Source organism: Thamnophis elegans, chromosome 1 (assembly GCF_009769535.1).
Source record: "Thamnophis elegans isolate rThaEle1 chromosome 1, rThaEle1.pri, whole genome shotgun sequence".
NCBI lineage: Eukaryota > Metazoa > Chordata > Lepidosauria > Squamata > Colubridae > Thamnophis > Thamnophis elegans.
In genome coordinates this window covers 158,976,519-159,002,518 of record NC_045541.1, presented here as the reverse complement: position 1 = coordinate 159,002,518, position 26,000 = coordinate 158,976,519, and the positions used below count along the sequence as shown (strand labels likewise).

At 40.6% G+C, this 26,000-nt stretch overlaps 1 protein-coding gene across 1 annotated transcript; it reads right to left on the bottom strand.

Moving 5' to 3' along the window:
- Positions 1–1,185: 1,185 nt before the first annotated feature.
- Positions 1,186–25,880, bottom strand: GPR137C (G protein-coupled receptor 137C). The gene is made up of 7 exons (XM_032236563.1): positions 25,188–25,880; positions 16,320–16,363; positions 15,503–15,731; positions 8,751–8,900; positions 7,535–7,660; positions 4,661–4,770; positions 1,186–3,188 (listed from the first exon to the last, which is right to left on the bottom strand). The coding sequence occupies exons 1-7, from the start codon at positions 25,548–25,550 to the stop codon at positions 3,017–3,019; spliced, it is 1,194 nt and encodes a 397-aa protein (XP_032092454.1). The 5' UTR covers positions 25,551–25,880; the 3' UTR covers positions 1,186–3,016.
- Positions 25,881–26,000: the final 120 nt, after the last annotated feature.

Genomic DNA, 26,000 nt, shown 5'->3' with positions numbered 1-26,000 from the left:
TAACTGCAGAACATACAATCTACTTGCATTGCAGCTGAGGTGAAACAGCTGTAAAACATCTTGGGATTAGAAGCACTTCAAATTCCTCCCAACAGTTTTGCAGCCATCTCTTAAAGAGTTTATGCCAGTCTTCTCCCAAATGTATGGAGACTCTCAACTCCCAGATTTCCTCAATTATAACCCCTGGCAGCTGCAGTGCTAATCTACTTACAGACACCATAGTGGAGATGGATGTTTTACACACACCAGTTCTCTTCTTGCTGTAGTTCAGTTTCTCTTGTCTTGGCCACTTTAAGGTGTGTGGACCTCAACTCCCAGAAATCCCTAGCCAGCCATGGGAGGGATTTCTGGGAGTTGAAGCCCACACCTCTTAAAGCAGTCAAGGTTGAGAAACACTCCTCTGCTTTGATAATCAGTCTTTGCTCCAGATGGATAGTGCTCCTAATCATAACCCCACATCAGGAAATCCATCTAATTATGCAGAGAGGATCTCCACATCATCTTGAGTTTATGTGCCTTGTAGTGAGGAAGATGGAAGAACTGACAGCCTTGCCAGTGCAGCCATCTTTACAGAGAATTAGTATTGATTAGAAAGCAGCTATGGGAATTCAAGAACTTCAAAAGTGATCCCACAGCTACTCTTTGGCCAAGGAGTGAGTTGTAATACATGTCAGCAGTAACAGAGGGAGAAATGATTAGAAACAAAAACCATTTCGTTTGGAATCATTCACCTCCGGTTGATAACTTCAATTTCAAAATGCTAAACATACTGTACAGTCCCAAAAAATTATTTTCCAGACTTTTTTTTTTTTAGTATCTTCAAGTCAGTCTTGACTCCCATACACTGCCTGTACAAGACTCTGCATTTTGGCAAGGTTTTCAGAAATGGATTGCCACTGTCTCCTTCTTATGTCTGAGAGGAAGGTACTGGCCCAAAGTCACCCAGCTGGTTTTGTGCCTAAGATGGGATTAGAATTGTCTCCTAGTTTCTAACCGGATGCATTACCACTATACCAAACTGGCTCACACTTACACTTAAGAGAGGGTTAAGCCATAGCTCCTTGTAATCTTCTTTGTGGGCTATATCACTGGAGATGCTAGGGTTGTTAATTCACTTCTTGAAGGCAATAGGTTCATTTGTCCCCATTGTAACATTAGGGTAGTGTTTTTAAGTTTCTTTTCAACTAGGACTGTGTGGGATCCAACAGTTCTATTCAATATAGGCACATGTACTCTTTTCACAAGGGAATAAAATGCATTTGGTCCCACCATATAGAGATTCACCAAAAACGTGTTCAGGAAACCTGGAAGTTACCAAGAGTCCCACCAGGCTAAGATTCATACAACACTTTTAGGGAAAGGTCCTTTCAATTCGAAGACTTTAGGATTTCTTTTGCTCTAACCAGGCTGAAGGTATCAGTTGTAATGAAAAGGTTAATCCCAAAGCTTCAAGACAACACAGTTGTCAGAAGCCATTTGTGAAATTATGGCCGTTAACACTAGTAAAAGATATACAGTAGTTCTAATTCCAGTTAAAAATGGATGTTCTTCAGTTTTCCATATTCTTCCAAGCTTCTCCACCCTTAAATCTTCCAGATGCATTAGGGGCTGTATCTCCCATAATTCCCAAGCAGCAAGAAGATACTGGAAGTAGATGCTATGCATCTAAAGGTCATCAAGTTGAGAACAGCAAATCTAAAAAATACCTCTATAAGCCTCTGCTGCCTGGAGTATAAATAGGAATCGCACACTTCTGAGTGGGGGCAGATATAATTAACACTTTCTATTAGACTGGATCTAACTGCAAATCTTTCAGGAGATGCATCCATGGCTACAGTTGCCCTTATCTTCCCCTGCTTGGCTCATCTCTTGGTGATCTCGCCTACTACTGTTTCCTTGGTAGGTGGAAGAAAAAAAATGACTTTGCTTCACATTCCAAACAGTTGTTTTCTCAGTACCAGAGAATGATGCTCTTGGGTGGTGGTTAAGCAATCCAGGAGCAATTTACATCTCTGTGGTTGCAAAGAAATCAGTCTTGCTTTCATTCCATTGTGGAACATCAAAGCAGTTGCCAGACAAAGCAGTGAAGGACATCTGTGCCAGTTGGCTATGCATCATCCAGAACAAGCCCACAATTCTCATAGGTCCACCCTACCTGTGACCCACTCTGAATGTGCTTTTCCAGTATAAAATAAATTACTGTTATTTAAAATGAAATTATTACTGTAATGCTAGAAATAGGCCAAAACAACACAAGGACGCTGCAGGGAATATAACAACACATGCAACAATGGGACTTGCTCTAGCAATTTCAGTAATGATTGATGGCCAAACGTAACCACGAGTTACGTTAGCCTTGTGAGACTGGCACTTGTGCCATACTTGTAAAAATGCTCTCCAAGAATTTAAAAGCAAAAGAGATTCTTTATCCCACCCCACTTTCAAAAAGTTTTCCATTGTTAAATATGTAGAGTTGTTTGTCACCATAGGAAGACAGAACAAGTTTCCCAATCAGAGATGTGCAATTTAAAAGTGTTGTCTGGAACAGACATTTCATGCCATTGGAGAAGAAAGATTGGGAGGGAAGAGAAGTATCCCTTGGAAATGGTTGTTTAAAAGTGCAAATATCCATCTGGACAACAGTCATGGTCTGCTGGCCAATAAAATAGAATGCTTTCAGAATATGCTCTCCTTTGGCTTCTGTTATTTCCAGCACCACATAGCAACAATTGGTCTCTCCAGTCCAAAGTGCAGAGCTATGAGCCAATATTGTTCCATTCCCATATTAGAAGATCATTGGAAAATACTATATGCATTAGGGGGAACCTGGAGGTCACTGGGAATTCCTCCAGGCCTGAGATTCATACAACACCTTCAGGCCAATGTCTTTTCAATCCTAGGATTTTAGGATTTCTCTTGCTCTAACCAGGTTGCAGTTATCAATTGTAAGGAAAAGACTGGTCCTAAAGGGTTCTTCACACCTCACAGGAACCCTTCCCCCAAAGCTACTCTATGATTAGTTTGGTGGCTTTGGATGTGAACTGTGATGACTTCTGGATTCCAAGCTTTCATGGCTGAAGAGCAGTGGAGCAACATCCATTGGGGGTGCAACCAAAGGTGGAATCATGATGCAGCTGTCACTCCCTGTCAGAGAGCCATACCACCCAGAATTCTGAGGAGTAGCCAAGCTGAAAAATATAAAATGGAAATTTGGGAGAGTAAGACATAGAAAGATCATATTAGAAAATAACAGCATCAGAAATCAGGATTACACAACCTTCCCCCAACCTAAACATCCTCCAAATGTAGACTTCACTTCTCCAAATTCCCACAAACAGCATGGATATTGGGGAAGATGTTTGAACATTACAATTTATGGCTATCTGCCAATTTTAGTTGGTGGGGGGGGGGAGAAGCTGCAATTAAGGAACATATTTTTTTCAGCAAAGGTGCCCAATTGTGGAATGCGGTGTTGTGTGTGTGTGTGTGTGTGTGTGTGTGTGTGTGTAGAGCTTTCTGACTTCTCCTTTGTGAATGGGCAGACGGTCATTACTCCCAGGTTTGAAGTTACAAAGCTTTCATGTGTTGCTTTTGAGTTTCCAGGAGACATCTGGTTGATCCCCAGAAGAAATGAGATGTTGATTGGGCAGAGCCTTTCTCATGTTTATTCATTGTTTTTAAACTACATTTTTATTACCCCAGAATGGATATTTTTTATTATCTATGCAGAACATACAGAACCTTTATGCAGATATTACAATAGGGCTTAGGCCAAGAACATTGGCAGGGTGAACACCTGAAATATAATGACGTCCAAAAATGGGTAATTAAACCTGGGGTTCAAACTTTTTAGTGGTCTGCTGCCTATAAGAGAGATAACTATTGCTTCTGTCCCAAATCTGCACATAGTGATAGTGCTGGCTTATATAAGAGAATAACTGCAGATATACAGATCACTAGAACTCTTGCTTTGCATTCAACTAAATTTTTGACTGATTATGTAATCCTAGCAGCACAAAATTGCACCCCATCATACTGCTGAAATGAGGAATTATGGCGGGGAGTGAAACAAGTTGTTTGGTTCCAATGGTCAAACTGCATTTCAGAATCTTACATCCCAAGTGTTCTACTTTTACATGAGCTGTGGTGGCCCAGTGGTTAGAATGCAGCACTGCAGGCTACTGCTAGATCAGCAGGTCAGCGGTTCAAATCTCACCGGCTCAGGGTTGACTCAGCCTTCCATCCTTCCGAGGTGGGTAAAATGAGGACCCAGATTGTTGGGGGCAATATGCTGACTCTCTGTAAACCGCTTAGAGAGGCCTGAAAGGCCTATGAAGCGGTATATAAGTCTACTGCTATTGCTATTGCAGTATTGCAGGCTAATTCTGCCGACTGCCAGCAGTTCAATTCTCATTGACTTAAGGTTGACTCAGCCTTCCATTCTTCTGAGGTCAGTAAAATGAGGACCCAGATTGTTGGAGGCAATATGCTGACTCTGTAAACTGCTTAGAGAAGGCTGTAAAGCACTGTGAAGGGGTGTGTAAGTGCTATTGCTGTTGCTACATCAGGATCCAACTAATGGATCTTCAGCTGAAATAGATGTTCCACAATCATCAAATCTGCCAGATTTTACTCTAAACTCTTAGTAAAATCAAGTTACCTTCCTCCACCAAGCCTTGGGAGATCATCATCACTGTCATATCTTCTTGGATTGTCAAAGAAATAGGCTCGTGAACTGTAACTGTGGCTGTTGATCATTCCAGCAGGTGCCTTTCAGATTAAGAGGGATATTGGGGGGTGGGGGGAGGGAAGTTAAGAACAAAAGAAAACATTTGCCTTAGAGATCTGGAAGGAAAAATATGTCAGTTCTTTGCCTTTCCAACATCAAGGCATGCAGATATACTATGTAATGTAATCTAATTTTTTACTGCTCCTCTGTAGTAGTTACAGAGTCTTTATAATAAGTGAGGGGAGGCAAAGTGAAAGGAAGCTGTTGAAAACAACTACTACACATGAAACAATCTTGTGCAAGCCAATTAAGCAAAATACAACACATGACGGCAGCACATGCTACTGCAAAGTAATGAACAAAATTCAATTACAGTCTTCAGATCAAGTAACTGAAATAGTTGCCATTCCCTTTTGCAGACTGTGTTCTCCAGGGGCCTGCAAAAGCTACAGTGGAATTATACATTTTAAAATGTGAGAGAGCGGGGAAGTTATTAAATAAACAGCAGTCATCTGAAATGCACTAAAATAATGCAATTGAAATCAACTAAAATTTTACTATATCTTAACATAGTTTTTTTCCTGATCCTGTTCATTTTTGAAATATGCCCTCTAACTTGCCACTCAAAAGTTTTAAAACAAAAGCTGTTATATAACAGCATTTTTCAATCTCAGCAACTTTAAGATGTAGAATTTCAACTCTCAGAATTCCCCACCCAGCCTACATCTTGAGGAACATTTTTATACAGAGAGAAGAGTCTGTGAACCCTCAGAAGTACTCAGAATGCTGTAGTCCTGTGACCAGCAATAAGCCCAAATTATGAAGAGAATTTCTGAATCAGCAACATACAAAACACTATGGTTTCTATTGTCCTTATTGAATGCACTGAGCCAACGTTTACTGACTATTGGAAAAAGTGTGTGAATTTGAGATACAGTAATCGGTGGTACTTCCTTAACAATAATGACCTCAACCAAATATTTTTCTTGCTTGATCAGTCCCATACACAATTTTAAAATTATTTGGCCCAGGTCTTCTTTGCAGAACTAATTCAAAACAATGGTGCCCTCTATACAAAGTGCTTGAAGTTCTGAATTGAGCATTGGCTGTAAAATTTCTGCTTTGGCTATTCTGTTGCAGACTTACTTTTATATTCAGAATTACTGCCTTGGCTGAATAACTCACATTTTCTTAGGAATAGTTCTCGACATTCTCCTACAAAATTTGTTTTTGTGAATCTGCCTTCAAATCATCCCTGACTCTTGGGGACTCCATAAACAAATTCATGCAGTTTTCTTGGCAATTTTTTTTCAGTAATAGTTTGATAGTACCTTCTTTCTAGGGGGGAAGGGAGAAAGGGAGGGAGAGAGCGAGAGCGTGAGAGAGTCACCCAGCTGGCTTCATGCCTAAGGCAGAATTAGAACTCCCAGTTCCATTTTCTAATTGGGTGGCTTTAACTACTATACCAAATCAGCTATGTAGAATTTGCTGGTAAATATAATTTGCTGGTAAGTCTAAATAATTACAATCTGCTTGGGTCCTGATGCTGCAAAGGAATCTCAAACATGATACCTTCCTCATTACACTTCTACTTCATAATTGGGATAAGGGTCTTTTGCTAGCATGCTGCTAGCTTATTATTTTCTCCAGAAAAAAAATGTTTACTTAAGTTACTCCTATTTCCACAAGACATTATTTCAATAATCTGCTGTATCATCCAGATGGGTATAGATAAATCTGGGTTGGGTAGCAATGTGTTTTCTTGATAGTCATCGCTTTCTCCTTGGTATTTTTTATTCATAGCACCCTTGCTTATGGTGAACTCACGAACTGCAATAAGAGATAATGTAGGAACAGTCTCCAAATCCTTTGTCATTTCACTGGGATGCTTTGCAACCTCCCAGAGTATTATATCTTAAGAACTTGGGATGATATTCATTCACTGATTACTTTTGGAAAGAGTAATAATGGAGTTGTGTTTTCTCTGTCTGACCATGGACTGATGAAGGTCAAAGTCTGTATCAATTGTTTTGTAGAACTTTCAATCATCACAAATATCAACAGTCCTTTTTCAAAGGTTCACAGAACTCTTTTGATCACAGCATGATTCATTTCCACCGATCTCTTATGAAAGCAGAATCTGATGGTAGCTGACAATGTATGTTTTTTTTAAAAAAAGGAGATAACCCTTCAAGTTTACATCTGATTGAAACCTCTGACTCAGCCTATCCCCTTATCAATTGCTGATTGTTTTAGGGCTTCATATAGTTTCCCAACAAAGGCAGGGAAAGTTGGATTAAAAAATAGGCATGACACAGTATATTGTTTTGGGTGTTATTTATCAAAGTGTTTTTTATTAATAGACCTACATGAAGCTCAGATCTCACAGATAACAAGTGAGATTAAAGGTAATCCTGAAGGGTTCACAAATTTTCTCTCAGCACTCTATGGGATGAAATAGTCCCAATTCTTTTTTGTTTTAATGACAGAGTACAAGGTTTCCCATATGATATTTTTTCTTCCAATATCACATCATAATCCTGCTGTGTATAACATACCAATTCTGTGGCAAATCACCCCTAGGAAGCCAGAAAAATGGCACAGTCCCCATTCCCACCAAGGAGCAATATCCTTGGACAGAGTTTGATACAAAGTGGTCTTCTATTGGGATGTCCTCTTTTGTCCACAAAGAAACATTTTCATCCTGTTCTAAAAGCCTTTGCATGTTTTCCCTCCACAATGTTCAGCATTCGTTTATTTTGAAGAAATAATTGAAAAAGAATAACAGTTGATCCCAATCCATACCAAATTTTGGGCCAATCTCTGTGCTCGGAAGAAGAGTACCACAAATATGGTTGGCACGAACTCCCAGAGAAAAAGCACCACACCAAAGACTACGTACTCTTCACCGTTAACTTCTTTCCCTTGAAGCTGTAGGAACAGGACATGGACACACATTCAGAGAAAAATAACAAAAGTGCTTTGATGAGCTCTCTATGGAACAGCACTCAAAGATTGCAGATGGAACAACACAGCCTACCTCCCATCACGAACTATTTTTTTAAAGCAAAAGCTGCACACAACTACTACATATCCATGTGTGTGTGTGTGCGAGTGTAAAATACATTAAAAAACAAATGAAAGTGGCAAGCCTTATAAATTCTCATATTCTGAACAGAATACTATAATTTACAGACAAGTCAAGTATTTTGGTTTCCCGTTGAGTTTCATGGTTGGTTCAAAGGACTGGATCTAATCTTAACTCCCAAGACATGTATGATTAAATTGGCTCCATTTTTTTCTCATTACAGGATCTTTCAATTGAGCCCCTTCCTTCCATTCTAGGAATAGCTTCTCAACCCACAACAAAGGGCAGCTATCTTTTTGAATCAAGAGAAACCAAGAAAGAATGCTTAGGGATCATTCATATCCTCTTGTTAGCCATAACATGGTTGGTTGGTTTTTGGACTGATGTGATATGTGAATCCAAGCCACTATGGTTTATAAACCATAATTCATGCCTTAGTGTTGTGGAAAATCAAATGCTATGGCTTAATCTCATATGTGAAACTTGTCACAGAATACTAGCAGCAGTACTGGACCGCACTTGATGTTGGTTAATCATCATCAAAAAGCTCCAAAGCAGGATATTTTCAGTTCCCAGTAACTGATACACAAATGCAAATTGTCTTTTATCATATACATGTACTCATATGTACTTGTGTGGGCAGATGGATTGACACGTGCATATCACATACTGTATCAATTTTGACCTGTAGCCTTTGACATCCTAATCCTTTTGGATGAATTAGCCAGTTCTGGATAAGGCAGCTTCATTAGCTCATCTCAAGTTGCTTTCCAACATATACAGATCTCATTGTTGCTCTTCTCAACTGCCGCCCACCATGGTGCCTCCTCCCAATTACTATTCATTGGAGACACAGTGAAGGAAACAGGGGGACAACATTAGGGTTCTAACTTAGATGTGATCTTTCTATAGAAGTGTGAAAAGCTTGATTACCTTATCTGAAAGATTATCCCAACCATAGTTGAATGGACTAGGTGCATTGTCTGGAGTGATCACTACCGCCACCAAATTATAAAAAGCTCTTGAAGAATGTAAGAGGATGACAACAGAACCCACAAGGAGAGCTTGGCAGAGAGATGTGCCCTAGTTAAAAAATAATACATAAAGAAGTATTAAATACAGTAAGTTAACAAAGAGATATTTAAGAGACTCTGTTAAGTGAACACCATCTAAAGAAAGCCTTGAGTATTTTTTTAACAGTAAAGTAAATCCTGAATGATAAATCTGACCCAATACAGCTACATGGAACTAGATGTGATATAAAAGATACCTCTTCCTTCATTAGCTTTAAGAAGCCAAACATGTATTTGTTAGTAAAAGGAAGGACAGACCCTGAAAACCTATTCGCTCAATTGATGAGTAATCCAATACAAAAGAAATCATTATAACTATCCTGAATAAGGAACAAAGAATAGGAGGAATACCACATGTACCAGATGATCTTCTTGTCCTATCTTTTAACACTTCAAAGAATAATATAACGGTTAAGGTGTAAGACCATATTCAACTATGGAGCTCACTCGGAGATTTGGGCATTCACCACCAAGAAAATGCTCCTTGTGAGACAAAATAAGTAAAAAGCCCATGTTTACCACCTGAAGCTTCTAGAGCCGTGATGGGGAACCTATGGCACACATGCCTGAAGTGGCAAGAGAAGCCATGTCACTTGTCACACGTGACACCATCCGTTCCTCTTCCGGGTTTCTGGCGCGCATATGTGCGTGATGATCAGCTGGCCTTTGTGCGTTTGGCAGTGCTGGAAACTGAAAGAGTGGTCCTCTGTTTTCCAGCATGAGAGCTGGCCAGCTGATTGTCATGCACGCATTCGTGCCAGAAACCAGAAGACTAGCTTGCCGGTGCTCATGAATGCGCTGGAAATCGGAAGTTCATTTTCCACCGCGCACATGCCCTCTGGGCAGCGCCTCTTCCAGGTTCTGGATCAGATGAGCGTGCCTGTACGCTTTTCGGCACTTAGTGCTGAAAAGGTTCACTATCACTGCATAATAGTAATAAATTACATCCATGTTCAAGGGACGTTATTTTTCTAATTCTAACATCTCTATCTTCTTCAAATGTTCTCATGACACAATTGAGATGTTTCCAGTCTTCCACCAAACTCTTCTCTTCTGTAAGGCCCTGATTTAACTGGGATCCTCATTTCCAACTGAGCTTTTTTAAATATATGTTTTATTATTATTTTTGTTAATAAACATAAAAAACTCAATATCTATATGAACAATTCATTTTGAATAACAAAAACACAATAAACAATAGTCAAAATTGTGCTTGCACCAACCGGCAGAAATGCCAGCAGCAACTCACCCCTAACTTTATTACTCAGCTCTTGCTTAGATTTAAGTTTCCCTTTTTCATTCAAGATAACATAATTTTTTCCAAATCAACCACATTCAGATGTATCAGTGCTTCCATTGTGGACAGCCAGACTGGTATTTTAATATAATGTGTTCCTCTGTTTTTTCCCCATTACTAACAGTAAAGCATTTCTAACATAGTGTCTTTGGAAATAGCCATGTATTTTATTTTTCCCATACAATAAAAATGCATGCCACCCCAATTGCAAATCATGTCCTTCCAAAATTAATAATCTTTTATGCCTCAGGTTTATCTATTCTTTCACCCATGTAAGTGCAGAAGTCTGGTAGTATAGCTCACAATCTGGCAACCGAAACCCCCCCCCCCATCATCTTATTTTTAGATTCTTGTAGCATTCTTATTCTTGCTCCCCCCCCACGGCAGATGTATTTTAATATCATTTTATTTAGCTCCTCAAAGTATCCCCCCCCCAACTTTATCAGAATTGTTTGGAACAAAAATAATAATCTTGGTAGGATGTTCATTTTTATTGTAGCTGTTCTTCCTAACACCGATAAGATGCAAATTTGTCCATTTCTCCAAGTTTCTGCCTGCGTTTCCTGCTTATTTATCTGTATAGCCATCTGCCAACAACTCTGTCATTATATCAGGAAGGTCTTCCTCCTTTTCCTCTTCAATAATTTGGATTCTCAGGAAGAAAGCGGCCTTTTTCATTTCCAACGATATCAGAGTTTTCTTTAGCTCCTTATCTTCCTGTGTTAGTCTTTGGTTTATTTACTTTTTTCTCTGCCTCTTCTGATTTCTTTCGGTCTAAGAGTCACACTGATTCAGAAATCCCTGTACATTTTGCTCTTCCTGTCACCTCTTGCAGTACTTAGAATGTACTTTGAAGGAAGAGATCTCCTGCTCAGTCTTACATATGCTTGCTAAACCATGCCATATTTTCAACAACCATTTCACTGATTTTGTATCAGCAACACGCTTCTTCTACAATCAGAGCTCAAGTCTGAAAGCAAATTACATGGTTATGATGCTATGCAATAGGCAAATTATTTTGCAGGTGGAAGCATATCAGATACAGAAGTTTTTGATCAAAAACCTGACTAAAAAGAAAATATTAATTCTTGTTGTACTATTAGGCACCAGGATTCATGTTCACAGCCCTGTTTGGCCATTATCCTCTCCCTTGGCACACGTTCCTCCAGACCATTTCTGCAATGAGGTGAGAATAAGGCTATATAATCATTCTGTTCATTAAAGAATAAAGTGGACTAATATCACTGAAAAAATTGCATTAATTTTCTACTGTGGAAATGGGTGCTTAGAACAGACACATTGAAAAATCTATGTCTTTACAGGAGATGTGGCAAAATGTAAATATATGAATTACCATTTTTCCTTTTCCTCCAAAGAAAAAATGTAAAGCTAGCTACATTTTCAATACATTTGCCTGAAGCTCCAGAAACTAATTAGCATATTCTCAATGGGAATGTATTTCCTTTGCAACAGCATCTTGAAATTTAGGAGTGCTACCTAACCTTTCTGGATTTTCAGATGGGAACAGTGACAAAGAATGCATTTGCATTCATCATATCCAGCATGCCAGCTGTAGGTATTTCCAAGATGTTTGCACTTGGAACTGGATACATCTCAATTTGACTAATGCAACAAATTCTACATAGGGTTACCCTTCATGAGCATGCAGAGGCTTGCACAAATGCAAAACTAAATTGTTAATTGATGCAAAACTAAATTGTTAATTGATGTGTGATACCAGAAGCATGTCATTTTCATTCTGAAGATTTGATTATCAATTTTCTGCAGAACTAGTTTAAAGGTTTTACATGGCTGTAACTGCCAATCATAGTATGAATATTTCTGGGCATTAAGGTCAATAGGAGAGGCTTTTACTTTTTCAAAACTATTTGCCAGGGCCACAGGAGAGGATATTTATCTACACGGTTCAATAGTTAGAATGCACTTCATCGAGAGAGGTATGACTCTCTCCCGAGTCGACTTCATGTGTGATTCTAGCTGCAGGGATTCCTTTTCTAACACAGGGCTGGTAATACTGTAAAATATTCTACTATCACTGATCCAATCTGGAATGATCCTCTTAACTAGAATAAACTGCTATTGCTCATTAGACTTCAGCAGAAGGCTGAATAATTCCAGACACTAATCATTGGTTTACCAAGAACCAGGCTCTTAATCCAAGATGTTGAGATTCTAGAAAGAGTGCAGAAAGAGCAACAAAGATGATTAGGGGACTGGAGGCTAAAACATAAAGAACGGTTACAGGAATTGGATATGTCTAGTTTAATGAAAAGAAGGACTAGGGGAGACATGATAGCAGTGTTCCAGTGGTGGGTTCTGGATTCTCTCGCAACCGGTACACTGCGACGGGGCCAGATATCCACCTCGGGCACCACCCTACAATGCCCCAACTGCCCGGTGAGATTGCGCAGCGCCCATGAGCAATTGGTCCGTTTCCCTCAAAAAGAGGTAAGGAATGCGGACAGGCGGGCCCATCAAAACATGGTTCCGGTATGGTGGCCGCTGCTCCCAGCTGCCACCGGTATGCCCGTACTGGGCCATACCACCCGGAACCCACCACTGCAGTGTTCCAATATCTCAGGGGTTGCCACAAAGAAGAGGGAGTCAAGCTATTCTCCAAAGCACCTGAGGGCAGGACAAGAAGCAATGTCTTGATGAAAATTAATCAAGGGGAGAAGCAACTTAGAACTGAGGAGAAAATTCCTGACTGTTAGAACAATTAATCAGTGGAACAGCTTGCCTCCAGAAGTTGTGAAAGCCCCAACACTGGAAATCTTTAAGAAGAGGTTGGATAACCATGAAGTGGAATAGGGTTTCCGGCCTAAGCAGTGGGTTGGATTAGAAGACCTCCAAGGTCCCTTCAATCTCTATTATTCTGTTCTATTCCACAATATGAAGATGCTAAGAATTGGGACAATGCTTCTTTTCAAAACACTTTCCTGCTTAGCAGCCTTAATTCATAGTTCGCTGATGGCTTCTGATTGTAAAAAGACCTGCATCAGCATTGTTTGCCACTTTGTATTTATGCAAATGAAACAGTTATTTCCAAACAAGCAGAATTTGCAGTTATTATGTGGATTGCCTGCATGTTTCAGTGAAATATATATCTGACAATTCAAAGGTGCTTTTTCAGGAGGCAACTGGGCTTTCTTGTTTTTTCTTTGAAGACATTTTGCTTCTCATTCAAGAAGCTTCTTCAGCTCTGATAGGATAGTGGGGAATGGAAGGATCTTGTTGAAGAAGCTTCTTGGATCAGAAGCGAAATGCCTTCAGAGAAAAAAACAAGAAAGTCCAGTTGCCTCCTGAAAAAGCACCTTTGGGACAACCATGACCTGGATGACTGAGAATCTCTACAGACTTTTAGCCATATAATTTGGGATGAACACCCTTTGGAAGGTGTGGGTATAGGAATCGATTTGACCGGAAAAACTGCAGACTACAGAAACCAGGAGCACCACTCAGGTGACCCTGAGGAAACAGATAAACCTCCAAGTGCTTCAATGACCCTCTAAAAGGATGCAAATGACCACCTGTCTGCAAGGAATACAAATCCTTCCTTTCCCCACTATCCTGTCAGAGCTGAAGAAGCTTCTTGGATGAGAAGTGGAATTCCTTCAAAGAAAAAACAAGAAAATCCAGTTGCCTCCTGAAAAAGCTCCTTTGGGACAACCACGACCTGGATGACTGAGAATCTCTACAGACTTTGACGATTCACTTACCACAAATAGGGAATGCTATCAAAAATATATATAGAAAACAGACAGCTGCAATGATCATGACATGTGTCAAGTTCCATCAACATACCCAAATTATGGCGCTTCTGTCTTGGGTGGTATTGATATATATTTGGTGGAAACAAAAGAATATTCATAGGCAAATTTCTATAAGGCTAGCAAATATGAGAGAGAAACTGTGTAAAGCCAGGCATCTCAATCTTGGTCACTTTAAGATGGGTGGACAGCATGGCTGGCTGGAGAATTCTGCGACTTGAAGTCCACCCATCTTAAAGTGACCAAGGTAAAGAAACTCTGGTGTGAAGAGACAATAAGAAGCAAGGAGCAAGAATGTTGCACCAACAATAGTTAAAAGATAATGAAGGTAAAACTAAGTAACTGCAGAAAAGTAAGTATAACAGTTTTGTAACCAATGTATATTTTCCCAAAAAGCTCCATTTTGTTTCCCACTAAGAGAACCTAAGGCATGTGTATCAGAAGTGGTAGACAGAGCCATCTCTCCAGGCATGCCAGCCGTTGCCTGTTGCTCTTCCGGGATCCTTGTCTTTGCATAAGTGGGAGCACTGGAATCTGGAAAAGCAGTTCCCTGGCACGCATGCACACGCTGGGAAGCTGAGCTTCTGGTTTGCAGTATGCACATGCATACCGGCCAGTTGCTCTCTGCGGGTGCATGCACACAAGAAACTGGAGGACCAGGTGATCAGTGCCCATGCACACACCCCAAACTGGAAGCCCAGCTTCTGGTTTCCGGAAGCACATATGCACTGGGAAACTGATCTTCCAGTTTCTGGTGCTTCCCCGCGTGTGTGCACACACTCCCATTTTGGCACTCAGTGCCGAAAAGGTTCACCAACACTGCACTAGACTATCTTTTTTGCTTTTCATCACTAAGTGAGCATGAGGTAGCTTAAGTCTCCCTTACAATTCATTGGAATAGTCTTTCCCATTCCAGCAGCGTCCCCAGGGTCACAAACATCAAGATGGATGCTTCAACCATGCAATAAAAGCCCTGAATGGACACGCAAAGAGAAATACAGTCCTTCATTAAGACTTCTTTCATCACTCCATTGAGTTGGCTTTGGCTTTGCTCCTAAGCCAATTGTGCATTAGGAGTGAGCATTCTTCAAAAACTATTCCACACTTAAAAAAAAAAAGCCTATTAACTTTAAAGTATATTAATCCCTTGCCACTTTCTAGGAACTTCCTTACCTAATCATTAAACAAAAAGCTGCCTCCGAGGCATAAAGCAAGCACAGAATTTCTTCTCAGAGGTTTTTAAAAGCAATAGGGAAAAACAGTAATTTGATATTTGAGCTTCCATTGAAAGCAGCAGATATTATACTTTAACCCAGCTGTTACTAATCTTTTAGGCTACTAAGATTTTTAAAAGATTTTTTTTAAAAAAGTGGGCCATCTCTCTAATCCATCTTGAAAATGGAATGCAAGATCTTTGTACATGTCCCCTGAAAACAATTTTATTCCATGTCTGAAATACGGATCATCTCCATGCACAGAACCTGACAGGTTGTAATAGAGAAGTATGTGTTGCTTTTTCCTTACCTTGGACTCGAGGTAAACATTGGCTGAAGACACTTTGGAAAGTTTGCACATGCAGCAAGCTAACAAGATGGCCGAAAGAATGAAGAGACTATCATTGATTAAGGCCCGGGCAAAAACCGTCCACCTTAGCTGATCCTCTGGAACATTATCTTGTGCCAATAATGCACATGTCAGGTTCACAAAGATGAAGAGGAGGCTTATAAATACAGACCCCATGTACAAGAAAGTCCTGGAAAGAAAAGGGACAGTTGGTGTCCACCACAGCTTTCTTTCTGGTCCATTCTCCTAATCTTTGCTTTCTTCTCTTGGATTAATGATCATAGCTGAATAATGCTGTCTTTATACAAAAATGAACATGTTCGAGATACATTTATATGGTGTAAGACACATCTCTTCCCATTCCCAACATGTAGCTGCATCAATCTGCAGGTGGACACCATCTGCTTAATCTGCTCCATGGCCCAGTCCTACTATTAGAAGTAAACCCACAGGGTATTTGCTCTGAAAGCCGTATTCTTTGTCAAAGTGATATAATAAGATTTTTTTTTAAATCCTATTTTATACAAGCAACTTTTTGAGCTGTTGTAGAATGTTATAAAGCAGTTAGGATTACTAGGTTCCATGGAAAAGTTATGCTTTGCTATGCATTAATTTGAACCATCAAACCAACATTTGGCTTGGTGCAAGAATGCAAATTAAAAGACAGATGGTGATGTAGCTTCTGCTCCAGCACACTGGGCTCTTCAATTCACTAAGGACATCTTGAAAATATGTTGATTAATCGGCCACAATATCTACAGATTAAGGTGAAACTTACTTGTATTTGTTGAACTCAGCTGCACACTTGACTTTGAAAATAACCTAAAAAAAAGAAAAAAAGAAAATGCTTTATTTAAGAAATTTTTTTTTGTGCAGGTTCAAGAATCACAGCAGACCGAAAACATTTTAATAATATGCAAGCACAAATACATAATTTTTCTATTGCAAGCATAAAAAGGAGAGTGAATGGAAAAGATGCCATGGTTTGCAGCCAATTAGCTATTAGTGGGAATTCAGAACTCAGAGCTCTCCCTAATGTTTGACCTCATTATGGTTCATTTATTTATCTATCCAGAACATCCATGTACTATATCTAAATGATGTTTCTATGGCAGTTTTCAAAAATGTCAAAATGCATAAATAAATAGAACATTTATTTATTCAGCTTAGAAGGCTGTCCAATTCTCAGCAGAATATAATATGAAAAACATATTAAGAACAGATAGCCAGAAATGATAATGGTAGAGGAGAACCAAAATACTTCTGCAAAGACAAGAGTATTTTAAGGGACCCAATCATTCAAATCTCATAGGATAGGTTTTAAATATTTTTTTAAAGTAAGGCACAATGTAAAATATTGACATGTATGCATACATCCATTTATACATTATCTGTAAACAGTACAATCGTATCAAGTTCAGTGACCTACACAGAATCAAGTAGAGTTAGTTCTAAATACACATGAATAGGTTTGAGTAATAGTGCTGTTCTATTCCTATCTATACTGTCATAAACTCCAGTATAAAAACACAGCCTAAAACATGGAGAATATACATTATTCTTTACTTGTTTCTACAATTTAAGGCCAGGTCTACAAGCCAGCCTTGGGAAGTGGGATTCCATTCATGCAAGCACAAATACAGAATTTTTCTATTGCAAGCATAAAAAGGAGAGCGAATGGAAAAGATGCCATGGTTTGAACCATCTCCAAATCTAGATGTTACAACTGACAGTGATATACACTTGCAATTAACAGGCGTAAAAAACAACCCCCCCCACTCCTTTTATATTAGAATCCTTTACAATCCTTTACAATAGAATGAACTGGAAGGGACCTTGGAGGTCTTCTAGTCCAGCCCCCTGCTCAAGCAGGAGAACCTATACCCTTTTAGTACAATCTGGACTCTTCTTAGAAACATCCAGTGATGGAGTGCCCATGATTTCTGAAGGCAAGCTGTTCCACTGGTTAATTGTTCTCATTATTAGAAAGTTTCTCCTTAATTCTAGGTTGCTTCTCTCTTTGATTAGTCTCCAACTATTGTTTCTTGTCCTGCCCTCTGGTGCTTTGGGGAATAATTTGACCCCCCCTTCTTTGTGTAATATAAATATTACCAATTTATTAAACATTCACAGAAAAAAATTGCTGACCAATTCATAATGAGCAGTTTCTGGTTCCTAAATTAAGATTTTAAAATATTTTTTCCCATATGACTTTATTTCAAGCATTGCTTTCCATTTTATGCAACCTTTCAAAGGGATCAACAGATGAAGCAATATAAAGGATCCCAATTAAAACTACCGTAGATCAATAAGTACAAATGTTTTGCTTTGTATGCATCTGGCAGGTCTGCTCCATTAAGTCATCTGGAGCACTACATTGTTGAAAGCTGTGATTTCAATGTGAACATTTGGGGTGAAAAAGTGTAACTGAAATAGAATGGCTAGCTTTTATTCCATTACTCTCCATGTTGAAATTCTCAGAAGCCAAGACAATTTGAGAGAATTCCAGTTCTGCATTGGTATTTTTTCATACAGGTAGTCTTTGATTCACGACTCATCACTTAGATATGACAGACCTGAAAAAGGGAACTTACAACCTGGATCTGAAGTTCCAATAGACATTTTCCTCCCCCACATGACCACACTTCAGGCACTTGGCAACATGAATGCATTTATGTTCATTTGCAGCATCTCAGAGTTATGTGATCATGTTTTATGACGGTTTTGCTGAAAACCAGCAGTTCTGGTTTTGGGCAAAACCATGCTATAGTGAACTGTGGGTTTGCTTAACCACCACCACAAAAAAGGTGGTAAAATTGGATCAGTCATGTGATTGACCCATTTTATAACCGTTATGACTTATGACTATAATAGCTAGGCTGTGTTACAGTTGTAACTTGGGGACTATCTGCCACATTTTCTTAACTACCTGCATTCTAGCTTTGATGCAAGGCTTCCCATATTTTGGAACTATTTCCAGAACAGTCCTTTGGTAGAAGTTAAATATCATGGTTTTCTACTGTAAAACAGATGATGATCATCCCATGTCCTAATACATTGCTTGGCTCCATTCTATAAAATGCAGAAGGGATTTGGCACAACTATCTCTGACCTCCGATTCCAGGTTTTAGCCTCAGGAGCCATATCAGGAAAGATGGTGGGCCAAGATCTGGCAAAAGATGGAAAACAGGATGACCTCCAACCCCCAATAGCTAAGGTACTTTGGTGGGAAAAAATGGTTTAAAATCAGCGTGCACAAATACACATTTTGATTTGGATATAGCTATTTAATTGAACAATGTATAAAGCCCTTACCGGATTGTGGTAAAATTGGTCTTTTGGAGTAGATAGGAAGACAATACAAACTTTTATTTAATTGTGGTAAACACAGTTGAGTAGAATGTATATACTGATAGAGTGATTATGTGCTATCATGTTGGAAGCAACTCTTAGTAATCATATAGATTATCTCCATAATGATCTGCCCCTAAACCTGTTATTTTAGATCTTCCAATGGTGCACACATTGCCACTTTAACTGGCTCCATCTATCTTGCTTCTGGTTGTCCTCTGACCTCTAGATATACTTTTAAGAAGAAACATATAGAACTTAAACATATGCATACTTGCAAGAGGAAACTATGAACTTCCCAACTTTTAAACTTTTAAAAGTTAACTTCCTTAACTTTTCAATTACTGGAAAAGGAACTCAGAAGAATCTACTTACTGGTGGGCTCACATATCCTTTTCTCCATTAGCCATAGTTTGTTAAAGAGAAGCAAATCTCTTTACTGATAAAGATATAACTCCCACAACACCCAGATAATAGTGGGGCTTCAATATTATATGATTATATCTCCCCAAGTTGACAGACTTGGAATCCCTTTTTATTACCCCACACTTCACTAGAGAGATGGCATTTAATTACGTATCGTACAGAAGATTCAAATTTTTTTTTTAAAAAGGTTCTGAAGATATTGTAAATACTGTTTTCTTGCTATTGTGTTTACATTAAGCTTACTTCAAGTTAAACATCTGTGAGAATTAGGTCCATTCTGGCTCTTTGTCAGACAGAGCAACAATCTGTAAATGTGTGGGCTCAGAGAAGGCAAGAAGGTGGCAGAGAAAGCAGATCTGCAAGCAGAATTTTAGTCTGCAAGGAAATGCCACCTTGCTGACTTCAGTCTATCAATGTGAAGGCTTCTTTCTTATCTTGGTTTTCCTGTTGGCAGGTCCTACTTTCCATGAAAAGTTGGTAGTAGCCTCTGATTGACATCCCGAATTCAAGGACCACTGCAGGTTCAAAAAATGTCAAGTCTTATTTGGGAAGTTCTCAATTCATTCCACCCTCCATAGGATAAGAGCAAGCTATTAAAACAGCCCCTACTTGATAATCTCCGCCACATATAAGGTTCTACATGGTATTTCTAACCTAATGAAGGCTCTTCACTTCAGATGGATCCCTCACGATGTGACTAATGTGTTTCCTCAAAAAAAGACCTACTCGGAAAGTAAGTCCTAGTTTGATTTTTACACATGCACACAATATAAGCCCCTAAAATAAGCCCTAATTAAGATCCTGGCCACTCCAGTGTGCAGAGATAAAACTCAAGCTAAGTGGGAATGGAGCTGCCCTACTACATACCTTCGGACAGTTGCAGCCAGGCCTCGCACACCTCAGCCTATTTCTTTTGCTGCAGCCAGCAAGGCTATCCTGAAGGCCTCTGTAGCCAATAACAGAGCTCTGGATGTATCAGGAAAGCCTTGCTGGCTGCAGAAGAAATGGGCCGAGGTGTGTGAGTCCTGGCTGCAACTGTTCAAACCCAAAGACATTCCTGAAGGCCTCTGACAGCGAAAGGAAAGCCAGGAGCGATGCACGCAAGTGAGGTGAGTCTGTGGATGATATCCACCTCAAAAATAAGACCTGGTGCCTTTTTAGAGGAGCCGAGGTGGCGCAGTGGTTAGGGTGCAGTACTGCAGGCCACTTCAGCTGACTGTTATCTGCAGTTCAGCGGTTCTAATCTCACCGGCTCAAGGTTGACTCAGCCTTCCATCCTTCCGAGGTGGGTAAAATGAGGACCCGGATTGTTGGGGGCAATATGCTGACTCTGTAAACCGCTTAGAGAGGGCTGAAAGCCCTATGAAGCGGTATATAAGTCTAACTGCTATTGCTATTGCTATTGCTATTTTTGGTGGCAAAAAAAATATAAGGCAGGGTCTATCTACTGTTTTTAATTGCAAAAAGAGATATACTGAGTGACTGAAAACCTGCACAGAATCCTCAATGTTCACATGTACCAGGGTGTAGCTTGTATACAAATGAATTAAATCTAAGCAGGCAAAACTAACTTTCTAGGCCAAGCAGAAGGACCGCAAACACCGAAATATTTTTGGTCAATATTTTTTCCTAAGAAAAAGAAATCTTAAGCTTTGATCATTTGTACAAAAGAAAGGGCCAATGGTGTCTCTATTATCAGGAAGGCATTAATCTTGTGGGTAATCCAGAGAGCCATTCTACCTGGGAGAACAAAATATTGATTTGTGGGGGTCCACATTTCTCTGAGTTTGTTGAACTCGGTTTCAGCAATACCTTCATTGGCCAGGCACTCTCATCTTTAAGGTTGCAGGCTAGAAAATGTTCCACTTCAGGTAGTTTCAAAGTTGTATGAGGCTTGATTGCCCATGTTCCCAATATTCCCATAAAAATAATTTTTCCTACACATCAGAAAATTTAATTTCTTTGAATACTCTATTCAAACCTTATCTAATAAGCTAATTTCCCCCCTTCACACACAAGTAACATAGGCCATATACTTATACAGACACTAGATACTGAATAAAGTATTTTGAATCATACTTCTCTTACACAGCATTGTTTTTGTTTAATTCAAAATATTTCAAAAACTCACATCTCTGCTTAAATATATAGAAAATTTCCCTCCTCTTTGCCCCATTTATATCAGGACTCTCCCTTACTCCGTTACAGGGTCTGCACATTGTCACTGGGGCTGCCTGGCTAAAGAAAGTAAATGAAAACAAGACGTCATAGCTTAACATGATGTGTGAACCCAATCTTTTCTAAAACACTCTTTTCCTTTTCCTGCCATACACACATCAGAGCTCATATACAGTATTTTATATCTCAGAGAAGTATAATACGTAGCACATGTATTTTAGAAAAGGTGGCACGAGAGAAGATTTCTGAACTCAGCAAAGCTTTCTGCGCCACTCTTTCTTCCCATCTGTGATATTCTATTTAAATATGTATATTTAGTTCAAGTGGTGACTTTTATTTAATTCTCCAGCAAAGGCACTGCCTTTTCTACGTGAGACATTTTTGACCTTGGTTATCTCTAATCTGTAAAAATTAATATTTTTAAAGTCCTGCATCTTCATGCTCAGTTCCCGACTACACTTTATTTGCACGAAAGAAACTTACCAGAGATAAAGTTGTTCATTTTGTGTACATGTAATCTGGGTGGAATGGCAGTATTGCTTGAATTGGGGGCCAAATGTAAATGGTTCAGAGGGCACTGAACTAAACTGTCTCGATTCTGTTAAACTTGATTTGTGGCCAACCAGGTTGACTGTGGATTACTTTCACCCAATCTTCCATATCCTGCAAATTGCAATGTTATTGGCTATGTGCTATTAGGTATTTCCCTTAATATGCTTTATACTTTGTTGTTAGAATTTTCAATAATTCTAGTAATAATTCAACTGGCTGCCTATTGGTCTTCGGATACGCTTCAAGGCACTAGTCATCACTTATAAAGCCCTTCATGGTATTGGACCTGGGTACTTGAGAGACCGCCTACTGCCAATTACCTCCAATAGACCGATTAGATCCCACAGATTAGGCCTCCTCCGAATTCCATCCACTGGCCAATGCCGACTGGCGACCACCTGGAGGAGGGCCTTCTCTGTGGCTGCTCTGGCCCTTTGGAACGAGCTCCCTGTGGAGATTCGGACCCCCACCACCCTCCAGGCCTTCCGCATAGCCCTTAAAACCTGGCTGTTCCGACAGGCCTGGGGCTAATGAGTTCTTGTCCCCTCTCGAATGGTATGGTTGTTGAGTGTTTTAAATTGTGGTATTGTTTTGTTCGTGTTCTTTTTTTCTTATTTGTACCCCCCCCCCTGACTTGGTGGTGAGCCCCTCCGGGGAATAGGGCGGCATAGAAATATAATAAACTCAAATCAAGAGTGAATTTACTTTTATAGGCAACAATCTATGTTCAAGGAGATGGCTTTAAAGTCCACAATGGCAAATTTTGCTCAAGGACTTGATCTTAGTCCCTACTCTTCTGGATTACAGATCTTTCAAATCGGAATCATTCTCTTCAGCATTGGCAAAATTAAGAATGTTTATTTATTCAACTTAGATGCTGCCTACCTCGTCTGGAGGTGACGTCATTCATTTATCCTAAATTATTGCTCAGCCTCTATTCTACTGTTTTAGTCAGCTCCCATTCTACACAGCATTCTTGGAATTCATATTACATTGGGATTTATCAAACATTTATCATGGATTGTTACTATCTCTTCATAATACTTGCTCACACTCTTAAACCTTAACAAGCTGGATACAGTCCCTAGTTAAAGGTGCAGCCATTCTCCAGCCTTCTCCAATTTGGTCTCCTGCATGACAGATGAATCACAAATCCCATCAAGTTCCCCTATTTCTTAATAGGAAACAAATTTAGGTTTCCATTTTTTTTCCTCTAAAAGAAAATGACACGAATTGCCTCCCTTGAAGGAAAGAGGAACAAACTGTGTTGCATTATTGGTTTGTTTTTTTTTAAGCAATCAACCAACACCAGAGATCTGACTCCATATTACAGCTGGTTACACTACTCACATATTTTGTCTGTTCATTGCAATGGGTTATTTTAAAAATGGGACAATACAGTAGAAGTGCTGCAGATTTCAGAAGCTATTTGCCTCCTTGTGTTCCTTTCAGAGAGTTAATCACCTTAAGAGTTAGGGTAGGTGGCCCCTTTCCCTTTCTGTGACTTTTGGAACTGTCGTTTATCATGCTCACTGAATACTGACTGCAGAGTTCACAGTTTTCCCGTGTTTGTTAGTGCAAAACAGCACCAAGCCTTGAAATGCCAAGTTTAAAAACAACCCCCTTCTCCATTCCAATTTCCACCCACATGTGAGATGTCAGCCAGTTTGAGCTCCCTGTCCTCCCAAAAATGTTAAGGCTTGCTCACAAAACAAACATTTTCGTTTTCATGGCAAAAACAGCAGCTCTCTTGTGCTCATCATGTGAACAGCCCTGAGTTTCTCAGAGAATGAAGTCATTGTCGAGACCGCCTCCTAAGTGACAATACAGTTTTGCAGTGCGAGGGAAAGGATGGTGTGCAGGTTTGTCCGAGAAGTAACCATTTCCCCATAATAACAGGAGGAAGTGGAACATAAAGTTGATACATGCCGTAGGTAGAAAAAGTTTGCTTAGATCGCTCACCAGGCATGCATAATTGAAACCAAACAAGCTGTAATTTCAGGTACTTTGCTTGAAAGTAAACCATCCATCTTATAAGGGAAGATGCAGCTAAGAGAGTAGATGGTATTATGGCACAGGCACTATTATCTTCCCCAAGTGTCAAAAAATTCTTTATTGTTTAGGCGTAAGATTGCAACGTAGGACCCTAAAAGGCCAGCCAAACCTTGCTGCAGCTGTAAGGATTTGCCCATTGGCTTTGTTTCAATAGATGAGGAGTTCACAGGAAGCTAGAAAGCAAAGATGACACTAAGGATTTGAAAACAGCTGATCAGCAAGCCTCAAGAGGAGTTGGGGGGGGGAGACTTGGAAATTAACCCAGCAGCCACACAAATATATCAACATTTCAGATGTGACCCGGTCAGATTAAAAAACAAAATTATGCCCAAACTACCATATGCTGCAAGATGCTGTCTTCTGCAGCAAAAAATAAATAAATAAAATAAAATAAAAGAAAAAGAGGGGTTAGGGAGAAAGAGCTAAGTCTTCCCCCTCCAAAAAAATAGTATTTTAAGAAAGGCAGCAACAATAGGAGGTGGAGAAGAAAGCCCAAAGCAATGACGTAATGGCTGTCAGCCGTCCCTATCCCAGCTGAGCAACCGAGGCTGTTGCTTATTCGCTTCACTCTTAAAGAAATAGCGATCTATGCTTTCCAAAGAAGTCGCCGCATTAAAACTGTGCTGCATCCAGAACCAAGGGGGGATTTTAAAAATTATTATTATTTTGGAGCGCACTTTAAGGGCAACATTTGTCACACCGCAAGGCTCCCGGTCCAGCTCTACTGTATGCCACCTCCGGGGAGGGCTTTTTTTTTTTTGCATTGGAGCGCCGTTTGGCTCGCCTGGTTAACGCGCTCGACCAGGGGTTCGCCGAAGCTTGTTTGTTCGTTGAGAGACAGTAGTAGGCGGAGGGAGGGCAAGTAAACCACCGAAAGGCGCTTTTTTTTTTTTTTTTGTGCAGATGCACCAGAATGTGGTAAACATGAGACAAACGGCGGAGAAAAAAGCAACACGCAGGAGGAAGGGGAGGCGTGCCCGGCTGGCCGCCTCTCCTTGTGGCCCCCTTCTCTTCTTTACGCGCAACCCCCGTTGCAAATAGTTCAGGGCCGGCGCCGGCCAAGCTGAGCTGACCACTTACTTACCTCGGCGAAGTAGAGGTTGAGGAGGCAATTGGTGGCGAAGAGCAGGCAGACCGGGAAGCAGAAGAGCAACCAGTGTGGGAAAGGCTGGAGCCGGAGCTCCACGGCTCGGGTGGACGTTTGCAGGTAGAAAGAGAAGAGGACGGTGCGCAGCGCTGCCCAGAGCAGGCAAAGGAAGAGGCACACGGTGCGGTAGCTCAGCCGCTTCTCCCGGTAGTAGAAGAGCAGCCAAAGCTGCAGGTAAGTGAAGAGAAAGAGGCCGGCGTAGAGGAGCGTGTACAGGACGCTCAGCCCCAACTCCAGAGCTGGGAAGGGGGGAGCAAGAGGGTCGGACCCGACGAGCCCCATCGCTCCCGGCCCCACCATAACCGGAGGGGGGGGGAAGAGAAAGCGGAGCGAGTGTGCAAAAAATAAAATAAAAATAAAATGAGATTAAAGTGCAATTTCAGGGCCGCGGGGAGGAGAGGGAGGGGGAGGGGGGTTGCCGTCCCGCTTCGCTCTTTGCAGGACGAAGCAGAGAGCCATGCAAGTCGCCCGGAGAGTGGGGGGAAACAGCCCCGCCGCCCTCCCTTTGTCCTCTGCCCGCCCGCCTCTCTCTCTCTCTCTGCAGCGCCGGCTCCCTTTTGCCGAACCAACTCTTGCTCCCGGAGAAACAATCAGCTGAGAGCCCAGAGGATTTGAGGCGTTCGCTCCGGGCCACGCGCGGCTTCTCATTGGCCAGCGCACGGCTCCGCCCGCCGGGCGTCCAACCGCTGAGCCCGTTGGCTGCGCCTCCGAGTCATTCAGCAGAGAAGGCTCCGCCTCTTTCTCGCTCCC

Excerpts from the sequence above, each read along its gene's own strand:
- GPR137C (XM_032236563.1), bottom strand. The coding sequence starts at position 25,550 with ATGGTGGGGCCGGGAGCGATGGGGCTCGTCGGGTCCGACCCTCTTGCT. Across the intron at positions 16,364-25,187 it reads TCAACCTCTACTTCGCCGAG|GTTATTTTCAAAGTCAAGTG; the intron begins GTAAGTAAGTGG and ends TCTTTTTTTTAG. Across the intron at positions 4,771-7,534 it reads AGAGATTGGCCCAAAATTTG|GCACCTGCTGGAATGATCAA; the intron begins GTATGGATTGGG and ends TTAATCTGAAAG.